Here is a 19,004-nt window from a genome sequence, read left to right on the forward strand (position 1 = left end):
TTCTCTCTCTCGCTCCCCCTTCTCTCTCTCTCTCTCCTCCTCTCTCTCTCCTTCCCCCCTCTCTCTCCCCCTTGCCCCCCTCCCCCTCTCTCTCCTTCCCCCCCTCCCTCTCTCCTTCCCCCTCTCTCTCCCTTCCCCGCTCTCTCTCCCTTCCCTCTCTCTCTCCTCTTCCCTCTCTCTCTCCTCTTCCCCCTTCTCCTCTCTCTCCTTCCCCCTTTCTCTCTCCTTCCCCCTTTCTCTCTCTCCTTCCCCCTTTCTCTCTCCTCTTCCCCCTTTCTCTCTCTCCTCTTCCCCTCTCTTCTCTCCTTCCCCCCTTCTCTCTCTCCTTCCCCCCTTCTCTCTCTCCTTCCCTCTCTCTCTCTCTCCTTCCCTCTCTCTCTCTCTCCTTCCTCTCTCTCTCCTTCCCTCTCTCTCTCCTTCCCTCTCTCTCTCTCTCTCCTTCCCTCTCTCTCTCTCCTTCCCTCTCTCTCTCTCCTTCCCTCTCTCTCCTTCCCTCTCTCTCTCTCTCTCCTCTCCTCCCTCTCTCTCTCTCTCCTTCCCTCTCTCTCTCTCTCTCCTTCCCTCTCTCTCCTTCCCTCTCTCTCTCTCTCTCTCCTTCCCTCTCTCTCCTTCCCTCTCTCTCTCTCTCTCCTTCCCTCTCTCTCTCTCTCTCCTTCCCTCTCTCTCTCTCCTTCCCTCTCTCTCTCTCTCTCTCTCTCTCTCCTTCCCTCTCTCTCTCTTCCCTTCCCTCTCTCTCTCTTCCTCTCTCTCTCTCCTTCCCCTCTCTCTCTCTCCTTCTCTCTCTCTCCCCTTCTCTCTCTCTCCTTCTCTCTCTCTCTCTCCCCTTCTCTCTCTCTCTCCCCTTCTCTCTCTCGCTCCCCTTCTCTCTCTCTCTCCTCCTCTCTCTCTCCTTCCCCCTCTCTCTCCCCTTGCCCCCCTCCCCCTCCCCCTCTCTCTCCTTCCCCCTCTCTCTCCTTCCCTCTCTCTCTCTCCTCTTCCCCCTTCTCTCTCCTCTTCCCCCTTCTCTCTCTCTCCTTCCCCCTTTCTCTCTCCTTCCCCCTTTCTCTCTCTCCTTCCCCCTTTCTCTCTCCTCTTCCCCCTTTCTCTCTCTCCTCTTCCCCCTCTCTCTCTCCTTCCCCCTTTCTCTCTCCTTCCCCCTTTCTCTCTCCTTCCCCCTTTCTCTCTCCTTCCCCCTTTCTCTCTCCTTCCCCCTTTCTCTCTCTCCTTCCCCCTTTCTCTCTCTCCTTCCCCCTTTCTCTCTCTCCTTCCCCCCTTTCTCTCTCTCCTTCCCCCTTTCTCTCTCTCCTTCCCCCTTTCTCTCTCTCCTTCCCCCTTTCACTCTCTCCTTCCCCCTTTCACTCTCTCCTCTTCCCCCTTTCTCTCTCTCTCCTTCCCTTTCTCTCTCCTTCCCCCTTTCTCTCTCCTTCCCCCTTTCTCTCTCTCCTTCCCCCTTTCTCTCTCTCCTTCCCCCTTTCTCTCTCTCCTTCCCCCTTTCTCTCTCCTTCCCCCTTTCACTCTCCTTCCCCCTTTCTCTCTCTCTCCTTCCCCCTTTCTCTCTCTCTCCTTCCCCCTTTCTCTCTCTCTCCTTCCCCCTTTCTCTCTCTCTCCTTCCCCCTTTCTCTCTCTCTCCTTCCCCCTTTCTCTCTCTCTCCTTCCCCCTTTCTCTCTCTCTCCTTCCCCCTTTCTCTCCTTCCCACAGACAGACAAAGAAACGAACTCATTTATATATATATAAAAATAAAAATGACTTCTACTTTTTTCATAACATGCCCTCAAAAAACCCTCGGCACCGCCGGGCACTCCAGCTTGTACATTAATATGTCTGAGGAGCAGTGTTTGCGAAGGCTGCGCTTCAGCAAGGAGGTGGTCACTGAGCTCTGCCACTTGCTGCAGCCAGATCTGCAGCCTCAACTGAGGAGCAGGACGTCTGTCGGTGGCAGTGAAGGTAACAGTGGCTCTCAACTTTTATGCCACCGGCTCATTTCAATCAGCTACTGGGGACATCGCCAATATCTCCCAGTTCGCGGTCCATTGCTGCATCCGTCAGGTCACAAATGCTCTCTATAAAAGGAGACGAGAGTACACCTCTTTCCCCATGACCCTGGACAAGCAGCATGAACACGCTATGGGCTTTGCGAGGATAGCGGGCTTCCCCTTGGTGCAGGGTGCCATTGACTGCATGCATGTGACTTTGCGTGCTCCGCATGAGAATGCAGAGGATTTCCGCAACCGAAAGGGGTTCCATTCCTTAAACGTGCTGTTGGTCTGTGACCACAGACAGCTGATACTCGCCGTCAATGCCTGTTATCCTGGCAGCAGCCACGATGCATACATCCTGCGCCAGACTACTGTGGCAGAACTTTTCCAGGCACCGTATCACCCAGGTGGTTGGCTTCTCGGGGACAAGGGCTATCCTCTGTGCACCTGGCTGATGACACCGCTCCATACGCCCAACATCCCTGCTGAGCTGCGGTACAACGCGAGCCATCAAGCTACCAGGAACATCGTTGAGCACACAATCAGCGTGCTCAAGCAACGGTTCCGCTGTCTGGACCATTCTGGAGGAGCCCTGCAGTACTCACCTGAGCGAGTCTCCCACTTCGTTGTTGTGTGCTGCATGCTGCATAACCTGGCAATCCTCAGGACCCAGCCAATGCCACCAGGCCTTGGAGCACCACCAGAGGAGGAGGAGGAGGAAGAGGAGGTGGATGAACATCAGCAGCACCAAGGCAGGAGGGAGGACCACAATGTAGAAACTGGAAGGGCCGTCCATCAACGGATGATAGCAAGCCGCTTCTAGGCTCCTGCTGAGGAAATGGCTTCTGCCATCGAGAACAACATGAATGAAACCAACCCGCAAACCCTAAGCCGGCCAAGGCAGCAATGATTGCAAAGACCAAACATGTACATTTTGAATACAAAAACTTATTTATTTTACAAACTCTGTGTGTGTCATTTTCTCATGACAAACTAATAGAAAGAAACACAAAAGAAGTCATTAAGATAACTGGTTCTCACAACCTGGAGATAATGTCCAAAACACTAAACAAAAGTTTGAGCACAAACCTCAGCCTTTAATAAAAAAATGACCAACATTTTGTCACACCACCTACTTTTTGCCCTTCGAGGGTGATCTCCTTCCCTTGCGGACTTCCCCCCTTCCCACCCTACTGCTCCTCTGTAATGGGACCCCAGTGGCTGCAGCAAGGCTGGTGGAAGGCTGCTGATTGTCAGAACTTGAGACTGCAGATGCCCTTGAAGGACGGCCTCGACCAGCTCTGGGCCTGGAGGGCCCGGCTGCAGACTGCACCAACTCTGCATGGGCGGCAGCAGTCTGTCCTACCGGCGGTGGCAAGTGCAGTGGAGAAGTGACAGTGGTGGCAGCAGGAATGCGGTCATCTTGAGAGAGGACAGCAACTCCCTACTCCACTGACACACTGGCACTCCCACGGGGCAGCACTTCAGCATCCAGAGCAATCTGCTGAAGCACAGATTGCTGGCCTGCTGCGGCGGTGAAAGCCTCGGGGAAATGTGTCCGAATCAGCGAGGATGGCAATAGTCAGTGCTCGCGTGGCCTCAATCTGAGTCTGCATGAGAGCAGTCAGAGATGGGGTCATGGCAGCCAGTGACTGAATTGCAGCACTAAACATTTGCGCGGCATCTGCCTGTGCTACAGCGAAGTGCTCCACACTCCTTGCCAGTGATTCAATGCATTTGGGCACCCTTCCCACTGCACCCATGAGCTCAGTGTGCATGTCCACCGCCTGGGTGTTCATTTCAGCGGTCAGCCGCTCCTCCTCTGCGTCCAGTGCAGTAGGACTCGCTGGCATACTCTCCCGCCGGGGAGAAGGCCCCCGAGCTTCCCTACCCCCATTGCGTTGCTGCAGCCCACTGGGTCCCGGAGCTTCACCCTCATCAGACCCTTCCCCCCTGCTCCCCTCCAGGGAAGGCGTGCTCCCAGTGTGGGCATGGGCTTCCTCGGGAGAGGGTGGCGCTGACGCTCCGGCTTCATCTTCCTCCTCGCCTGCAGCTTCACTCCCACTGGCAGCTTGAGGGCCTGTCTCCTCAGCTGGTGAATCACCATCTGAAAGCAGGGAAGTACAAGAGTGGCTTTAGCATGAGGACAGGGTGGCAATAAGGGAGGAATGAGTGCAGCGATTTAATAAGTTGGATTGAAAGTGTCAAAGGCTGGTGTTCTGAGGTACAAGTGGAAGGAGAGAGGACAAAAAAGTGATAACCTTACCATTGCTGTCCAGAACGGGGTCGGCCTCTCCAGTGGCGACGGGACCAATCACCCGTCTTGCCACAATCCTGTGGATGCGCTCAAGATCGCCGAGGGGTGGCAGCTGAGGCCGCCCTCCACCCGTTCGTTGCTGCTGTTTCCTATTATGAGACAGCTTGGCCTGCAAGAAAAAGGGTGGCGTCTGAGTAAATATACAGCCATGGTCTTACCTGATGTGCCTCCCATAGGTGAATAGCCCTTACTGTATGCAGCCATGGTCTTACCTGATGTGCCTCCCATAGGTGAATAGCCCTTACTGTATGCAAAGTGTGGAATGTGCACGTGTGTTTCATGAGAGGGCCATAGGTGTTGGATGAGTGTTGGGCATTGGGGTTTTAAGACCCTCTGGCCATACAGTGAGATTGAGATGGAGAGGTATTGAAAAAAAGCCACTCACCCTGATGACCCGAGTGAGGTCATTGAACTTTTTTCTACATTGAGTATGGGTCCTGGGCACCATGCTCCTGGAGGAGACGCTCTGTGCCACCTCCCTCCACACTCTTCTGTAATCGCGCGGCAAAGGCCTCCTGCCACTCTCTGGGTACAGTATTGATTTTCTGCGCTCCACCGCACCAACCAGAGCCTCCAAGGCCCGCTCGCTGAAGCGCTGTGATCGCTCCCTGGCCCTCTCCATAGTCCTTGGCTGCAAGATTTAGGCACAGGTCGCTCCAGGCCGAGATTCAAGGCTCCAATGAGCAGGGTGTGGCTGGAGAGCAAATCAACCCTCCCCTTTAAGAACTGTACGGCGCCAGTGTGTCTCTGTTCCATCACTAACTGACAGCACCTGCGCTGCGCCCGCACTCTTGAGTTAGCGCCTCGCTCCTCGGCCTTTGCGCCTTGAGGTGTGTAGCGCCTGATTTAGCGCTCCAATCAACTCCAGGGGCGATAAAAGCCAAGTTTGTCATCGGAGGCAATAATTAGCGCCAGGCGCTAAACTTTGCGCATGGCCGATAATCACGCCCCAAACGGGGCGATACTGAATTTTTCCCCCCAAGATGCCTTACTGCAATTATATAGGACTCTGGTGAGACCACACCTGGAATATTGTGTACAGTTTTGGTCTCCTTACCTAAGGAAGGATATACTTGCCATAGAGGGAGTGCAATGAAGGTTCACCAGACTGATTCCTGGGATGGGGGGAATTGTCCGATGAGGAGAGATTGAGTAGACTAAGCCTATATTTCCTAGAGTTTAGAAGAATGAGAGATGATCTGATTGAAACATACAAAATTCTTACAGGGCTCGACAGGGTAGATGCAGGGAGGATGTTTCCCCTGGCCGGGGAAGTCTAGAACCAGGGGTCACAGTCTCAGAATAAGGGGTCGGCCATTTAGGACTGAGATGAGGAGAAATTTCTTCATTCAGAAGGTGGTGAATCTTTGGAATTCTCTACCCCAGAGGGCAGTGGAGGCTCAGTCATTGAGTATATTCAAGACAGAGATCGATAGATTTTTGAATATTAAGGGAATCAAGTGATATGGGGCTAGTGCAGGAAAGTGGAGTTGAGGTAGAAGATCAGCCATGATCTTATTGAATGGTGGAGCAGACTCAAGGGGCCGAATGGCCTACTCCTGCTCCTATTTCTTATGGTCATATGCAAGATGGAGGTATTTGAAAGTACAGAAGAGAATTCAAGTCCATTCTGCGGAACTTGGCAAAGAGTGATGGAAGAGCACAACTTAGTGCAAATGGCAAAGCATGCCTTGGCATTCTGAACAATTTTACTTTATGGAAAGCACGCATAAAAATTTGGCAGCATTGGGGGCGAGGCATGCAATGTTTTGGAGATGGAAAGTGGTAATTTTGGTGATGAACCCAATGTGGAAAAGGAAGCTCAGCTCAGCAGGAGCAGTACACAAAGGTTCTGCACTTCTTGACTAAGCTTGAAATAGCAGCCAAGGAAGTTGATGGAACCAGGTACACAGACATGTATGCGCTGGTGAAAGCCAAAGGGTGGCTTCATTTTTGCCAACATTATGCTGAAGAAAATTTCAGCTCATAAAGGTCTCAAACAGGAAGTTAGAGTGTTTAGCAACTGGAGTGTGGCCTTGAGAGCTGTGTAGGGCACAGGTGAAGTTGGGTACTGTATGTGTAGAAGCTGACCCATGATCCAGATAATATTCTTCAGGAACGCATTGGGGTACACTGGTTGAGGGACACGGGAGGAGAAACTGGCGGAGATATAACATCTTTGTTGTGACGGGTAATAGGAGAGCAATGGCACAGAGGTGGACGGCAGAGGTGAAATGGAGGAGGATGAAGTGACTAACGATGTTAAAGGCAGCAAGGAGGATGAGGTCAAGAACAGAGCCTTAGACAGAGTCACATAGCGAGTTTGATCAACTCAATTTCTGTGTTGTGGGCATGGCAGAAACTGTATTGCAGGGTCTCCTATCGGGAGTGTCGGGAGCATAATTGCAACATATTTCAGGAATTTGAAAAGAAGGGAAGGTTGGAGATAGTGCAGTGGCCATGGAGAATGAAGAGACAAATGGTAAGTGGTTTGGAAGGATGCTGGGGCAGTGCCAGAGAATAGGTTGCAGAAGGGCAATTGGGTGGTAAGGAAATAAATAGATTGGGGGGGGGGGGGGGGGGGGGTTTGAGAGCGTCATGGTGAGCTTTAATCGACAAGGTGAGACATACTGTTTATAATGTGCTCTGATTTCTATTCCTCCAAACCCAATTTTCACCTTTCTGAAGCCACAGACTCGTGGCATGGTATAGTTCCTCAACAACAACATGTATTTATATAGCACCTTTAACATAGTAAAACGTCCCAAGGCGCTTCACAGGAGTATTACAAGACAAAAATTTGACACCGAGCCACAAAAGGATAAATATGGGCGGATGACCAAAAGCTTGGTCAAAGAGGTAGGTTTTAAGGAGCGGCTTAAAGGAGGAAAGAGAGGTAGCGAAGCTTAGGGCCTAGGCAACAGAAGGCCTGGTCACCAATGGTTGAGCGATTATAATCAGGGATGCTCAAGAGGGCAGAATTAGAGGAGCGCAGATATCTTAGGGGGGTTTTGGGGCTGGAGGGGATTAGAGAGATAGGGAGGGGCGAGGCCATGGAGGGATTTGAAAACAAGGATGAGAATTTTGAAATCGAGTCGTTGCTTAACAGTGAGCACAGGGGTGATGGGTAAACAGAACTTGGTGAAAGTTAGGACACGGACAGCTGAGTTTCGGATGACCTCAAGTTTACGTAGGGTATAATGTGGGAGGCCAGCCAGGAGTGCATTGGAATAGTCAAGTCTAGAGGTAACAAAGGCATAGATGAGGATTTCAGCAGTGGAGACGGACGACGTTCTGGAGGTGGAAATAGGCAGTCTTAGTTATGCCGCAGATATGTAGTCGGAAGCTCATTTCAGGGTTAAATATGACACCAAGGTTGCAAACAGTGTGGTTCAGCCTCAGACAGATGTTAGGGAGAGGGATGGAGTCAATGGCTAGGGAACGGAGTTTGTGGCGGGAACCAAAAACAATGGCATCGATCTTCCCAATATTTAATTAGAGAAAATTCCTGCTCATTCAGTGCTGGATGACAATGTGGAGACCGTGGAGGGGTGGAGAGAAGTGGTGGTGAGGGAGAGCTGGGTGTCGGCAGTGTACGTGTGGAGACCGTGGAGGGGGTCGAGAGAAGTGGTGGTGAGGGAGAGCTGGGTGTCGGCAGTGTACGTGTGGAGACCGTGGAGGGGTGGAGAGAAGTGGTGGTGAGGGAGAGCTGGGTGTCGGCAGTGTACGTGTGGAGACCGTGGAGGGGTGGAGAGAAGTGGTGGTGAGGGAGAGCTGGGTGTCGGCAGTGTACGTGTGGAAAGTGACGCTGTGTTTTCAGATGATGTTGCCAAGGGGCAATATGTAGACGGGAAATAGGAGGGGGCCAAGGATAGATCCTTAGGAGCTATCAGAGGTAACGATGCGGGAGCAGTAAGAGAAGCCGTTGCAGGTGATTCTCTGGCTACGATTAGATAGATAAGAATGGAACCAGGCGAGTGCAGTCCCATCCAGCTGGACGACAGTGGAGAGGTGTTGGAAAAGGATGGAGTGGTCAACCATGTCAAAGGCTGCAGACAAGTCGAGAAGGACGAGGAGGGATAGTTTACCTTTGTTACAGTCACAAAGGATGTCATTTGTGACTTTGGGAACGCTGTTTCGGTACTGTGGCAGGGGCAGAAACCTGATGATTGAAGGGATTCAAACACGGAGTTGCGGGAAAGATGGGCACGGATTTGGGAGGCAATAGCATGTTCAAGTACTTTGGAAAGGAAAGGGAGTTTGGAGATGGGGCGGTCATTTGCAAGGACGGAGGGGGATCAAGGGTTGTTTTTTTTTTGAAGAAAGGGGTGATGACGGCAGATTTGAGGGAGAGGCAGACAGTACCCGAGGAGAGAGAACCGTTAATGTCAGCTAACATGGGAGCCAGTAAAGGAAGTTAGGTGATCAGCAGTTTGGTGGGAATAGGGTCGAGGGAGCAGGAAGTGGGGCTCATGGACAAGATGAGCGCGGAGAGGTCATGAGGGGAGATTGGAGAGAAACTGGAGAAAAATACGAGTTCAGGGCTAGGGCAGGGGGGAACCTTAGAGTCTCAGGTCTCTCTCATATCTCTCTAGTACCTTGACCAAGTGGCCATTCCTCATGTGCAAGTCTAGATATTGAGCATCAACAGGCTATGCAACTTCAGAAGGCTTCATAGTCTAGACCAATCTCTTAAGCAGCAGGCACTGAATCAGCAGCAGACATTGAATCAGGATCAGGAGTGGGGTCACAGGCTGGTTATCCCCCACAGGTGTTGAGATGACAATTACAACACTCCAGAATTAGCTAAGTCAACATAGGCAGGAATCTTCCAGGTGCGTTATGGCTTTGCATGACACTTACAACTTCTCGCAAACGTTCCAAATCACATTTAGCTTGTGGCACTTAAACCTTCAGCTTTAACCAAAATGGAAATCAGATTCAAGACATTCAAAGAAAACAGCATTTTCCATCTATTCACAGCTGCTACAGGCACCATGTCCATTCAATTGACGAAACTGGTATGGTTAATTTGTATGGACGTCCTACTAGTTACAATAACATTAAAGAGATTACAGTTTTTTTTATCACCTCTGTAATTAACACTTATGTGAGTATGTTTATACATACTATCTGTTAATCTCTCTTTACAAACTGCAACAATACCTGTAACTACTATTCACGAAAATTAAACATGCACGTCAATGTGTGGGGAGCTATTTCGAACAGTTAATAATAGAACAGTATATCTTTTTTGTTTTCCTTTGATAATTAGGTCTCCAGTGCAGATTAATTTCAATATCACGATTCTAAGGAAATATTTTTTCTAATTGAATTCAACATATGCGCTGTGTAGTAACAACAGCTAGATAATATTGTCACATACATAGCAGCAATTAATTTTGATCTCTTTAATGTTTGATTTTGCTTTAGAATTGCTACACTATTTAAGGAAATACATTTTCCTTCACTCTTATCTAAATGTATATTTTTTGTTTGGGAGGAAATATATTTACTGACCTATTTTACAAGGGACTGAAATCTCAAATGTTAGCTCTAAATCAGTCGTATCTGAACTTGAGATTTAATATTCTAGGATAGATAAGTGAAGTAGAAACACAACACGTGGGGGTAAATTAAGTTTATGCAATCCTGATGGTAGCCAGCCCGGCAAGGGAAATCTGGTTTATAGTCGACTCTTCTGTCTAGCCCAACATGCTGCAAATAATAGTCCACTGGTCTCAAATTCCCTTGGTTCTGAAAAAAAAATGTCCACATCCAAAATGTTAACTTCTCTCTTCCGTTTGCAGGTGTGGATGGACATTTTCCACTTATTTGTTTTAATGGTTTCATTTTGAGGAGACCACGCTAATGAGCCTTCGATGAGAGATGTGCCCGATACAACACCAAAAGTGAAGTTTTATCTTCAGGCTGATTTATGCCATTTATGAGTTATAATGGCAGGAGCTCTCTCAGGTTAGGCATAATTAAAATTGTTAGTTGTACATAATTCGAATGGTGTAGTACAGCACAGGAGGTGGTCATTCGGCCAATCATCTGTGTGCCGATTCTCAAAAGAGCTATCTGCTTCGTCCCATTGTCCTGTCCACATACCCTTTCAACAATATCCAGCTTTGGTCTGCTAAACAGTGACTACAAAAAGAGAAAGCCCATGCAGTACTTATTTCCGGCCACTAAAAAGGTCAATCGTGTCTTCAGCCAGACACAACAACTTGTATTTATAAAATGCCCCATGGCACTTTACAAGAGCGTTAACGGGCAGCAACAGACTGGTCCCAATCCTCGACGCTAGATTCATCCGCAGCGCTTGCCAGACTGCTAGCATGAACGTCCTGGATACTCACGCATGCTGCGAAGCTAGCCACCTGCCATCTCCACACCAGTGGTGTGGGGCACAAGCAGAACTTACTGACATCAAGAGCAATACTACAGGTGGATGACTTTTATTGGAGGTTGAATTCAGTCTGAAAAAAACACTGATTTATGTATTTTACTGAGCGAAGCCATATTGCACAACCAAGACCATGCTTAAGGGAGGTAAAACAGCTTCATTTCGAGGACTTAACGGTGATAAAATAGGAGAACGTCTGCATTTTAATCTTATGTAGCTCCAATAGCTGGAGTTAAAGTGGAAACTTTACTTAAGTTCAAAATGATGACATGGAGGTAAATTGTCCACATGAACTAGACCAGGGTGCTTGTTTTAGAATCAGTAAAGATAGAGTGGCTTATTGCAGGTACTAATTAAATTATATACGGCAAAATATTAGCAAGTGCGAGAGATTGGGACAATGCAGAAATACTCAACATCAACATCCTGTGAGGGATGATTAAAGAACTCGAACTTCAGTAGTCATGGAACTGTTCTTGGTTCTAATTGGAGATCTGCACTCTGTGGATTGGAGATTCCCTATCAGCTGTGTACAGCATTTGATCGTGAAGGTCTACCAAAGCTCATTTCATCCAAAAGTCTTGTTGCTTATCAAACAGTATAAGAAATATTTTCTATTAAGGATATTTCAAGCCCTTGTGGGCTGATTCTATACTTTTATGTATTGTGCTCTCAGTATCTTGTACCTTACTATGCCAGTTGGTAAAGAAATCCAGTAGGATTAGTCTGTATGTATTGTTCTGACTGCGTACTAGTTTCCACCTTCTGAAAGAGTCAGGAGTACGCGGTGGGCATCCTACGTGATCTTCATTTGTAGATAGCACAGTTAGTGGGTAATTGCTAATCGTAGGCACACTATCACACACACTGCATGCATAAGGGCAGGGGTTTCAGTACGTAGAAGACTTGCTCTGATCATGGAAAATGGCTTTTTGCTGTGACAAATGTTGGGAGAAAGACATGGGTAAAATAATGACATATCTTAGAATGAAATCACTTGAAAGTCAGGGCTTAAATATTTTCACAACGGAACTTTGCGTGTGTGCAGCACTGCATACTGGGTCAAGAATGCTGCTATTTGCTACATTCACAGTTTAAGCTGCATCCCTGACCTGACTTTTCAGTTCATTGAAACCATTTGACTTGTTTACAAATAGGTGACAACCAGTGATTACACACTAATTTTACTTTTATCCTAGTCTGTGTCTGGAGTTTTCAAAGACTTCCATTAAAATGAATAAAGGGAAGTCAAAATTAAGCATGCACAAACCAACCCCTGCCATCACGAGTCAAAACTTTAAAATGTGGTCTTCTCTGGAGAGAAGATAGGTTTCATTATCCTCTAGCAAATGTCAGCAAGCATATCAACTGCGGTGAGTGACATCCATCAACAACTAGTACAGGTGGGAATCATTCTCCTTAAACACCACCACATCCTGGAGAAAAAGTTTACTTCAACACCAATGCCACAATGTATGACAATACAGGGCAATTCATAAAGTCATACTGAATGACACAATACAGGACAATTCCTTTGTAAACAATCACTGACAGGATTGAACATTTTATGTGATACTTATTTGCTGTTAGGGTACAGTTTCAGATTAATTTATAAATGTTTGGGTAACACACAAATAAACTGTCTGCCACTCCTGAAACATTAACCGGTCTTTCCACCCCCCCCCCCGCCCTCTTTTTAGATGCTGACCTGCAATGTCATGGGAACGTCCCCTCCAAATCACACCATCCTAACTTAGACATACATCACCACTCCATCATCATCGCTGGGTCAATGTCCTGGAACTCCCTAACTTACACCATTGTGCAAGTAGTATCACAAGGACTGCAGCAACCCACCACCACCACCACATTAGGGCAACCGGGGACAGCCAATAAATACATCCAGCAGTATCCCCACATCTCCAGAATAATTTTTTTTTTTTTTATATATATAAAGTCCAATAGTTAAACCAACCAGACTCGTCATTTCAGTATAACATTTGGATAATAAAACACAAGAAAACACAGAATAAGAATCTACCATCAAAACCCTTCTTTCCACAGATCATACAGGGGTGAATTTCCTCAGGGCTTCTCCCGCTCCAGTAGTGTAACTTTGGTGGAAGCCCTGTTTATGAACCCTTATCCTAGGAACGGGAATAACAGCCACGATTCCTGCATCTAATCACTATCCAGTGAACGCCCCCCCCCACCCCACCCATTTTGGAAAATGTACGTGTAAAAGGTCGGTGAGGATATAATCGGACTCAACTGCGACGCCCCCAGTCAACACCTGCCTTATAGGCCCACACAATCAGAATGGCAGCATGGGCAAGATTCACCGCCCCGCCACCCCCACCGTCCTGTCCAATGTGGCTATTTCAGTCTGTTCTTTGATAAGTGGCTATTTAACAAACACGTGAAGCCTGTATGTTGTTACATTTACCAAACACGCCTTGTTAAAATCACATTTATGCTGAATGGAAATATTAATTCCTTATAAAGTCAGGTGCTTCAGCTGAATCTGCGGAGTTAAAACACCAACTTGAGTTCAAGATACTTTGAGGAGGACAAAAGAAACGTAAACAGTCTTAAAACTACAAATGCAACAGCCTCTGAAACACCAGTTGGTCATTGGACTTACTGATCTTAGTTTTAAAAAAAAAAACCAGACTCTGTAGTCAAGAGTGATAAGACTCTTCAAACTCTTACTGCAGGTTGGATACAAACGCCTGCTCTAATTCACACACGTTTACCAGCATGTTAAAATGGCCAAATTCCAAACCCCTCTACTTAAAAACAATACAACTTGACATTCGACTTCCTTCTTTCCTAACTAGCAGTTGTGCCAATGATTACATGTTTCGATTCATTAAAAAGTTGTTGCAACTAGTACTAAATCAGTGACAGAATCATTAGAGCATAAGTTTTATTTCAAGGCTAGTATACAATTTCTTCAGTGTCCTTTGTACAACAGAGAGCAAACCAAAAAAAAACAAAACCAGCATCTTTGAGAACTAAAATAAATACCCATGTTTTGGGAGCTAAAAGAAAATGAATGCTAGTTTAGTTTTTCTGAATTTGAGAGTTTATTTCAACCATGACACATTAATGTCTGGGCTTCACAAACTTTAGAAAATCTATTGAATTGTCGCCTGTTCTAAGCTTTGGTTCTCAGTTCACCCTGCCGGTGACTGGCATTTGAGAATTATTTTTCTAGGCAAATAACAGAGTTCTAATGGCAGATCTAGATCTTGACTACAGCAATTGGCTATCATTACCTTTGTCCAATCAATGAATGATAGTAAGAAGTGAACAGATTACCCAAACATTTCCCCAAGTGAAGTGCACAGTTAAAATCTTGCGGTAGATCAAAAATAAAAACGCAATGAAACCAGTGTTGAAGACTGGATGGTGCAGTGGGCTTGCACGTGGAACCTTTTGCTTCTGGAACTTGGGTTTGGATCCAGACAAAAATCAATGCGACAAAAGCCTTCCATCACTGCCGACTGCAATCGACAGGATTACAAGAAATTAATTAGGACGGTCTCAGTTCAGCTCCTGGACAACATGGACCCATCACAGAAAGCTGCCACAAAACGGACAACCTCAGAGCACAAGATTGCTGGTGTGGGAAATGGCACATTGGTACAATCTTTTCTAAGCCTGGGAATAAAGTCCAATATTGGGGCAGATCCAATATTGGGGCAGAGAAGAAGCAACATTACTCAGCAGCTGACCTGCGTTCTCTCTGATGCAAGAGTGCTTAATGCGGATTCTGCACATCTAAAACGGCAAAGTATTTATTCCTCAGTAATGTCATCCCTCACTTTGATGATTAAAAAATAAACTCACCAAAAAAGTAAACAGCTTATTTTGTCATTGGAATCTCTGCCCGTATTCATTAAATGACAAATGCAAAGATCACGTGTCAAGGCGAGCGTGTATTGTGAAATCAAAACTGAGCTGTGCGAAATTGGGAAGCAAAATCTGTGTGTGTGATCAGTTTCCTAAAAATTTAGGCAAGGAGAATTGTTATCTCCAGATTTTCAGTTGTGTCAAGGATTAGATTCCAAACTGTTTATTGTAATGTTGATTTTTTGTGACTTATTGGAGTGGTGGAGGGAATGAGGGGAGGGGTTGACGAGTGTAAGTATCAAATATGCTCTAGTAAGAAACCTTTACCTACTTGAATGTAGTGGAAACATTAAATGGATATTAATATAATGAAGTGTCTGGTGTAGCCACTAAGAATCTGACTAAATGCACAGTCAAACCAGACACAATTGGCTGGCAGAGAGCACAGCAAAACTCAATAAAGTGAAACATAGTAAAGCAGAGATTGGTTCAAGAGTTATATACACAAGAACTCCACAGAATACAATGGCTGCTAGTGGACAAATATGCCCCTACATAACGTGATTCCAGTATATGTGCATTGCATGTGCTAGAAACGATGATTGACTTGTGGGATCTATTGATAAACCATGAACTGGGAAATCCTTAAGCCCAATGCAGTTTGAAACAGACGGGTATGTTCTCCACACACAATGCATTCTCCCCTGCATACATCTACTACTGCTGACAAAAAGTGTTTGTTCTGCTGTGCCAAAGCAATCAATATGAAACATCTCAAATAAAAGTTCAGATAACAAGCCATGTAGTTGTCCAAATGTTGAAGTTAAAGTACTACTTTATCCAACATGGTTTAGTTCTACTATGACGCTCAACTATATTGCAGTAAATTTGCAAGGTTGCATTGACTGAGTAAAGTAGTAGAACTGAATAACCAGTGAAAAAAGGTACAACAGATATATTACAGGAAATAGGTCTCAGCCAAGGACAAGCCAACACAATTGCAATACACAAAGATGATTCTCGCACAGCACAGAAAGTGACCAATAGAAACAAAAGTCAATCAACTTGATGCCCACCAAATTGAACCGCTCATGATTAAAGGCTCTCTGAAATTAAAAGCCATTGAAATTAGCATCTATGGGGCAGGTCTACTACTAATCAGACTATGTACCAACAGAAAATGCATGGCCGATCCCACGAATGAATGCCGAGGGCCTCTGGCACTAGCATAGATGTAACCAGTTGCTGTAAGGACCACAGTAGGTTGGCACATTCCAAAATTTCTGCTTTTCAGTGAGATAGAGCGATGTCCCCCCAGATACACAAAAGCTCAAAAAATAACTTCTGTTGCCGATCCTGATCACTTCTGGGTTTTAGCTCCACCCCTCACCAAACTGCGTCATTAAATATTTAACATACCGCTGGGAGTACATCTTAATTGGGCGACATGGCTTAAAAAAAATAATAGTACATCAATCTTCTTCTCATACCCTTGTTTTGTTAATAGGGATGTATGTATGGGGTGGGGGGGGGGGGGGGTGGAGAGAGAGAAAGCTGGCCCCCAAATACTGCTTTGAAGAATTATTCCTCAACATACCAACTTCATATTCAAACCTTAATTGGTCATTCTTTCTTTCAAGAGCTACACAAATGGGAAAAAATTATTTTGGTAAAGAAAACAGCCCAGATGGTCAACAAACAGAAATTAAACAGGACCCGAATGTGAAGCTTCTGTTGCTAGGCGATGAAGAATGTAAAGGCAAAGTTTTCAGGAGTTTACTCAGCTTTCACACCGCGCTCTCATAGCCTCTCCAAACTCTAGCAGCAACTTTCAACAGAGCTGCCAAAAAGCAAGCATCTAATGCACTCTCAGCACTTTAATAAAGTCTGAAAAGACTAATTAAATTTGAAATTGTCTTTATTTCAATTATTAAGCTACAGCTAAGTCCACACCACTCCCACCCCACCAGTTTGCCTGAGCAACATCAGGTAATATTGCAATGCAAATCGATCGACATACTGAGTATTTTCTATATAATGTACCCTAGAAAGAACAGGGGGAAAAGGGGGAAGCATCTATCCAGATTAAATGCAGCTGCTCTTTCAAATCTATCAAATGGGTAAATTTGACAAAAAACCACCATTAGGCCAACATGAAAGGCTCAAGACAACATCCTTTCAGTTCTTTGTACTTCAGTAATCAACAGATGTACTTATTCACCCCTCCCCCTCCAACCAAACCTGATCAAGACCTCTTTTTGAATGGAAGGAAATAATTCCACTTTGTACATCTTCTAGTTAATCAAGACTTTCTATTCAGCAATTTGACCTTTTGTTCAAAACAGGATTATCAGTTTTTTTTCCCCCAGTTACCAAGGGCGACTCGCATGGTGAACATAATTGCAATAATTTGCAAAACACCATGGCAACCTACATTACAACTAGGTAAATACTGGTCTTTTGTGCTACATTGTTATTTTCCGAGATGCTGAAGTCAAAGAACGAATGACAAATGAACACAAAATTTATATTTGCTTTGTCTAACCAGAGCAGAAAATTGATACTGAGAATAGGGGAAGCAGCCACAGCTGTAATTTCTAACTTGATTAATTAGAATGGTAACAGTCCTTAACAGGATATTCAACAAACAGCCCTGACTCCGTCTCTCCACCTACCCGCACCACCCCCCCCATACGAATATTTTTTTTTCCATCGAGGAGAACAAACATCCACATTTGTTCTTTTCTTCAGCTCAATAGAATCTTTAATTACAGAACATTGCCTCTTTGCTCTTCATTTCAGTGAAGAGAGAGCTGCTTCTGGGGAGGACTGGGTAGTGCAAAGTCACTCATACCCAACTCCATTGGGCAACAGAAGCTGAATCACTAATAACATTCTTTGGCACCAGCAGCTGTTCCAGGGCTGTGACACTGGCTTACAATTATATGGACTACAGCAAAGCTATTTCAGAGGCTGACTGGTAGTTGAACTTTTATAGACAACAGTAGCTTATTTTATAATGGATCACTTAAAGATGCCATTTCTTGATATGAATCATGTTCTCCAACAATATAGCTTAAGTTAAAACTTTCTGTCTGATCTAACAGTGAGGCATTTGTCTGGAATAGCAGTAAGAAGCTCACAAAGGTACATGGTGGTGAAGTATTACAGTTGAACACTAGCAACAAGCACAAAGGTGAGTGAACATTTTGGTCCATGTGCTTTTGATCATCATGATTTTAGTTGAAAACTCCCGACTAGGCAGAAAACTGAGACCTAAATTCATATATTGCTTAATTTTTGGGACTTGAACTCTTGAGCAAAGGGTTTTACAGCAACAACTCAAGCCAACCTACCCTAAATAGTGGAATTACTGTTATGCAAATGAAAAGGCCTGGACAAGAAGTGGGACTTGGAAACCATTTGGAATATTGGCAAAATTCTAGCATATTATCTTAATCAATGCAATAACATGTCACTGAAATATTACATTTTAAGGCCCTACCTCATTGTGTAACTAACTCAAAGGTTTGTAAGTAAAGATTTTTATTCTGGGACAGTTTTGTTGGCGGGGGGGGGGGGGGGGGGTTAGGGATGTGTGAAGTAAGTTCAAATAAACTTTTGATTGAAAGTTAACTTTAAAATGATATGCTACACAAGCTACACATATGCTAACCATAGCTACACAAGAATTACTTGATTAGATTGAAGGTGAAAGTATTAAAATATTTTAAGTATGAAAGAGAAATACAAAAATCTCATTGTAAGTTACAGCAATTATAAAAAGAAAACAAACTTTAATTTCTAATTTAAGTGCAGTATTCCATAATCTTTTAATAGTTCTGGTCCCATACAATGGGTCAAGTCAACAAAGCAAATGCAGAAATTACAGGGGGTGTTAGTCACTCAAGACCATTCGCTGGAATCAGGACTTCCTCTTCCTGTGCCTGATATAGGACATCCCGACATTAAAACCTTCTGCCCTTTACATTCAGGAAAGAGAAGGCAACAAAGAGAAAAGTAAAGACACCAGCATTAGAATTCAGTCCTCCTCAAAATAAAGTAGGAATAATTATCTTTAACTGGTAAATAAAGTTGGAACAATTATATCTTTTGTTGCTTCTTTATCTGCAAGTGGTGCTAATGTAACATAGCAACACAATACCAAGAAGAATAGGATAGCAATGAGATGCTGACGCTATCCTTCACAGTTATTCAATGGAGATTTCAATCATAAGCCTCTAGTAGGAAAGATATTCACGCCAATCGCCAATCTGTTGAGACACTTCAAAGACTTAAAAACTGAGGGTAGACTAAAGGGCAATACCCATTCCTGCCACCGTGTGCAGAATCTCTTGTGGCATCTTTCAGAGCCTACTAGGTCACTTGAATAGATAGAATCATAGAAATTTACAGCACAGAAGGAGGCCATTTAGCCAATCATGTCTGTGCCGGCCGAAA

The 19,004-nt window shown here is 45.3% G+C and overlaps 2 protein-coding genes across 5 annotated transcripts in view; one reads left to right on the forward strand and one right to left on the reverse strand.

Moving 5' to 3' along the window:
- arxa (aristaless related homeobox a) overlaps positions 1–19,004 on the forward strand; it is a 165,435-nt gene that overhangs the window by 118,461 nt on the left and 27,970 nt on the right. The window contains exon 5 of one of the 3 annotated variants that reach the window (XM_086006564.1): positions 17,651–17,739. The exons of 1 other annotated variant lie outside the window; for it this stretch is intronic. In XM_086006564.1, coding sequence (XP_085862690.1) covers positions 17,651–17,739 — 89 coding nt within the window. Of the gene's footprint in view, positions 1–10,083; positions 11,410–17,650; positions 17,740–19,004 lie in introns of those variants that run through there. One more of the 3 variants, XM_086006566.1, reaches the window with a different exon arrangement.
- Positions 1–19,004, reverse strand: part of pola1 (polymerase (DNA directed), alpha 1) — a 316,470-nt gene that overhangs the window by 90,717 nt on the left and 206,749 nt on the right. The window contains exon 35 of one of the 2 annotated variants that reach the window (XM_086006561.1): positions 18,346–18,526. The exons of the other annotated variant lie outside the window; for it this stretch is intronic. Coding sequence (XP_085862687.1) covers positions 18,512–18,526 — 15 coding nt within the window. The 3' untranslated portion in view covers positions 18,346–18,511. Of the gene's footprint in view, positions 1–18,345; positions 18,527–19,004 lie in introns of those variants that run through there. 2 annotated transcript variants of the gene reach the window in all.

The sequence above is a fragment of the Somniosus microcephalus genome, chromosome 14 (genome assembly GCF_052327205.1).
Source record: "Somniosus microcephalus isolate GS21.2 chromosome 14, FLI_Smic_1.0, whole genome shotgun sequence".
Taxonomy (NCBI): Eukaryota; Metazoa; Chordata; class Chondrichthyes; order Squaliformes; family Somniosidae; genus Somniosus; species Somniosus microcephalus.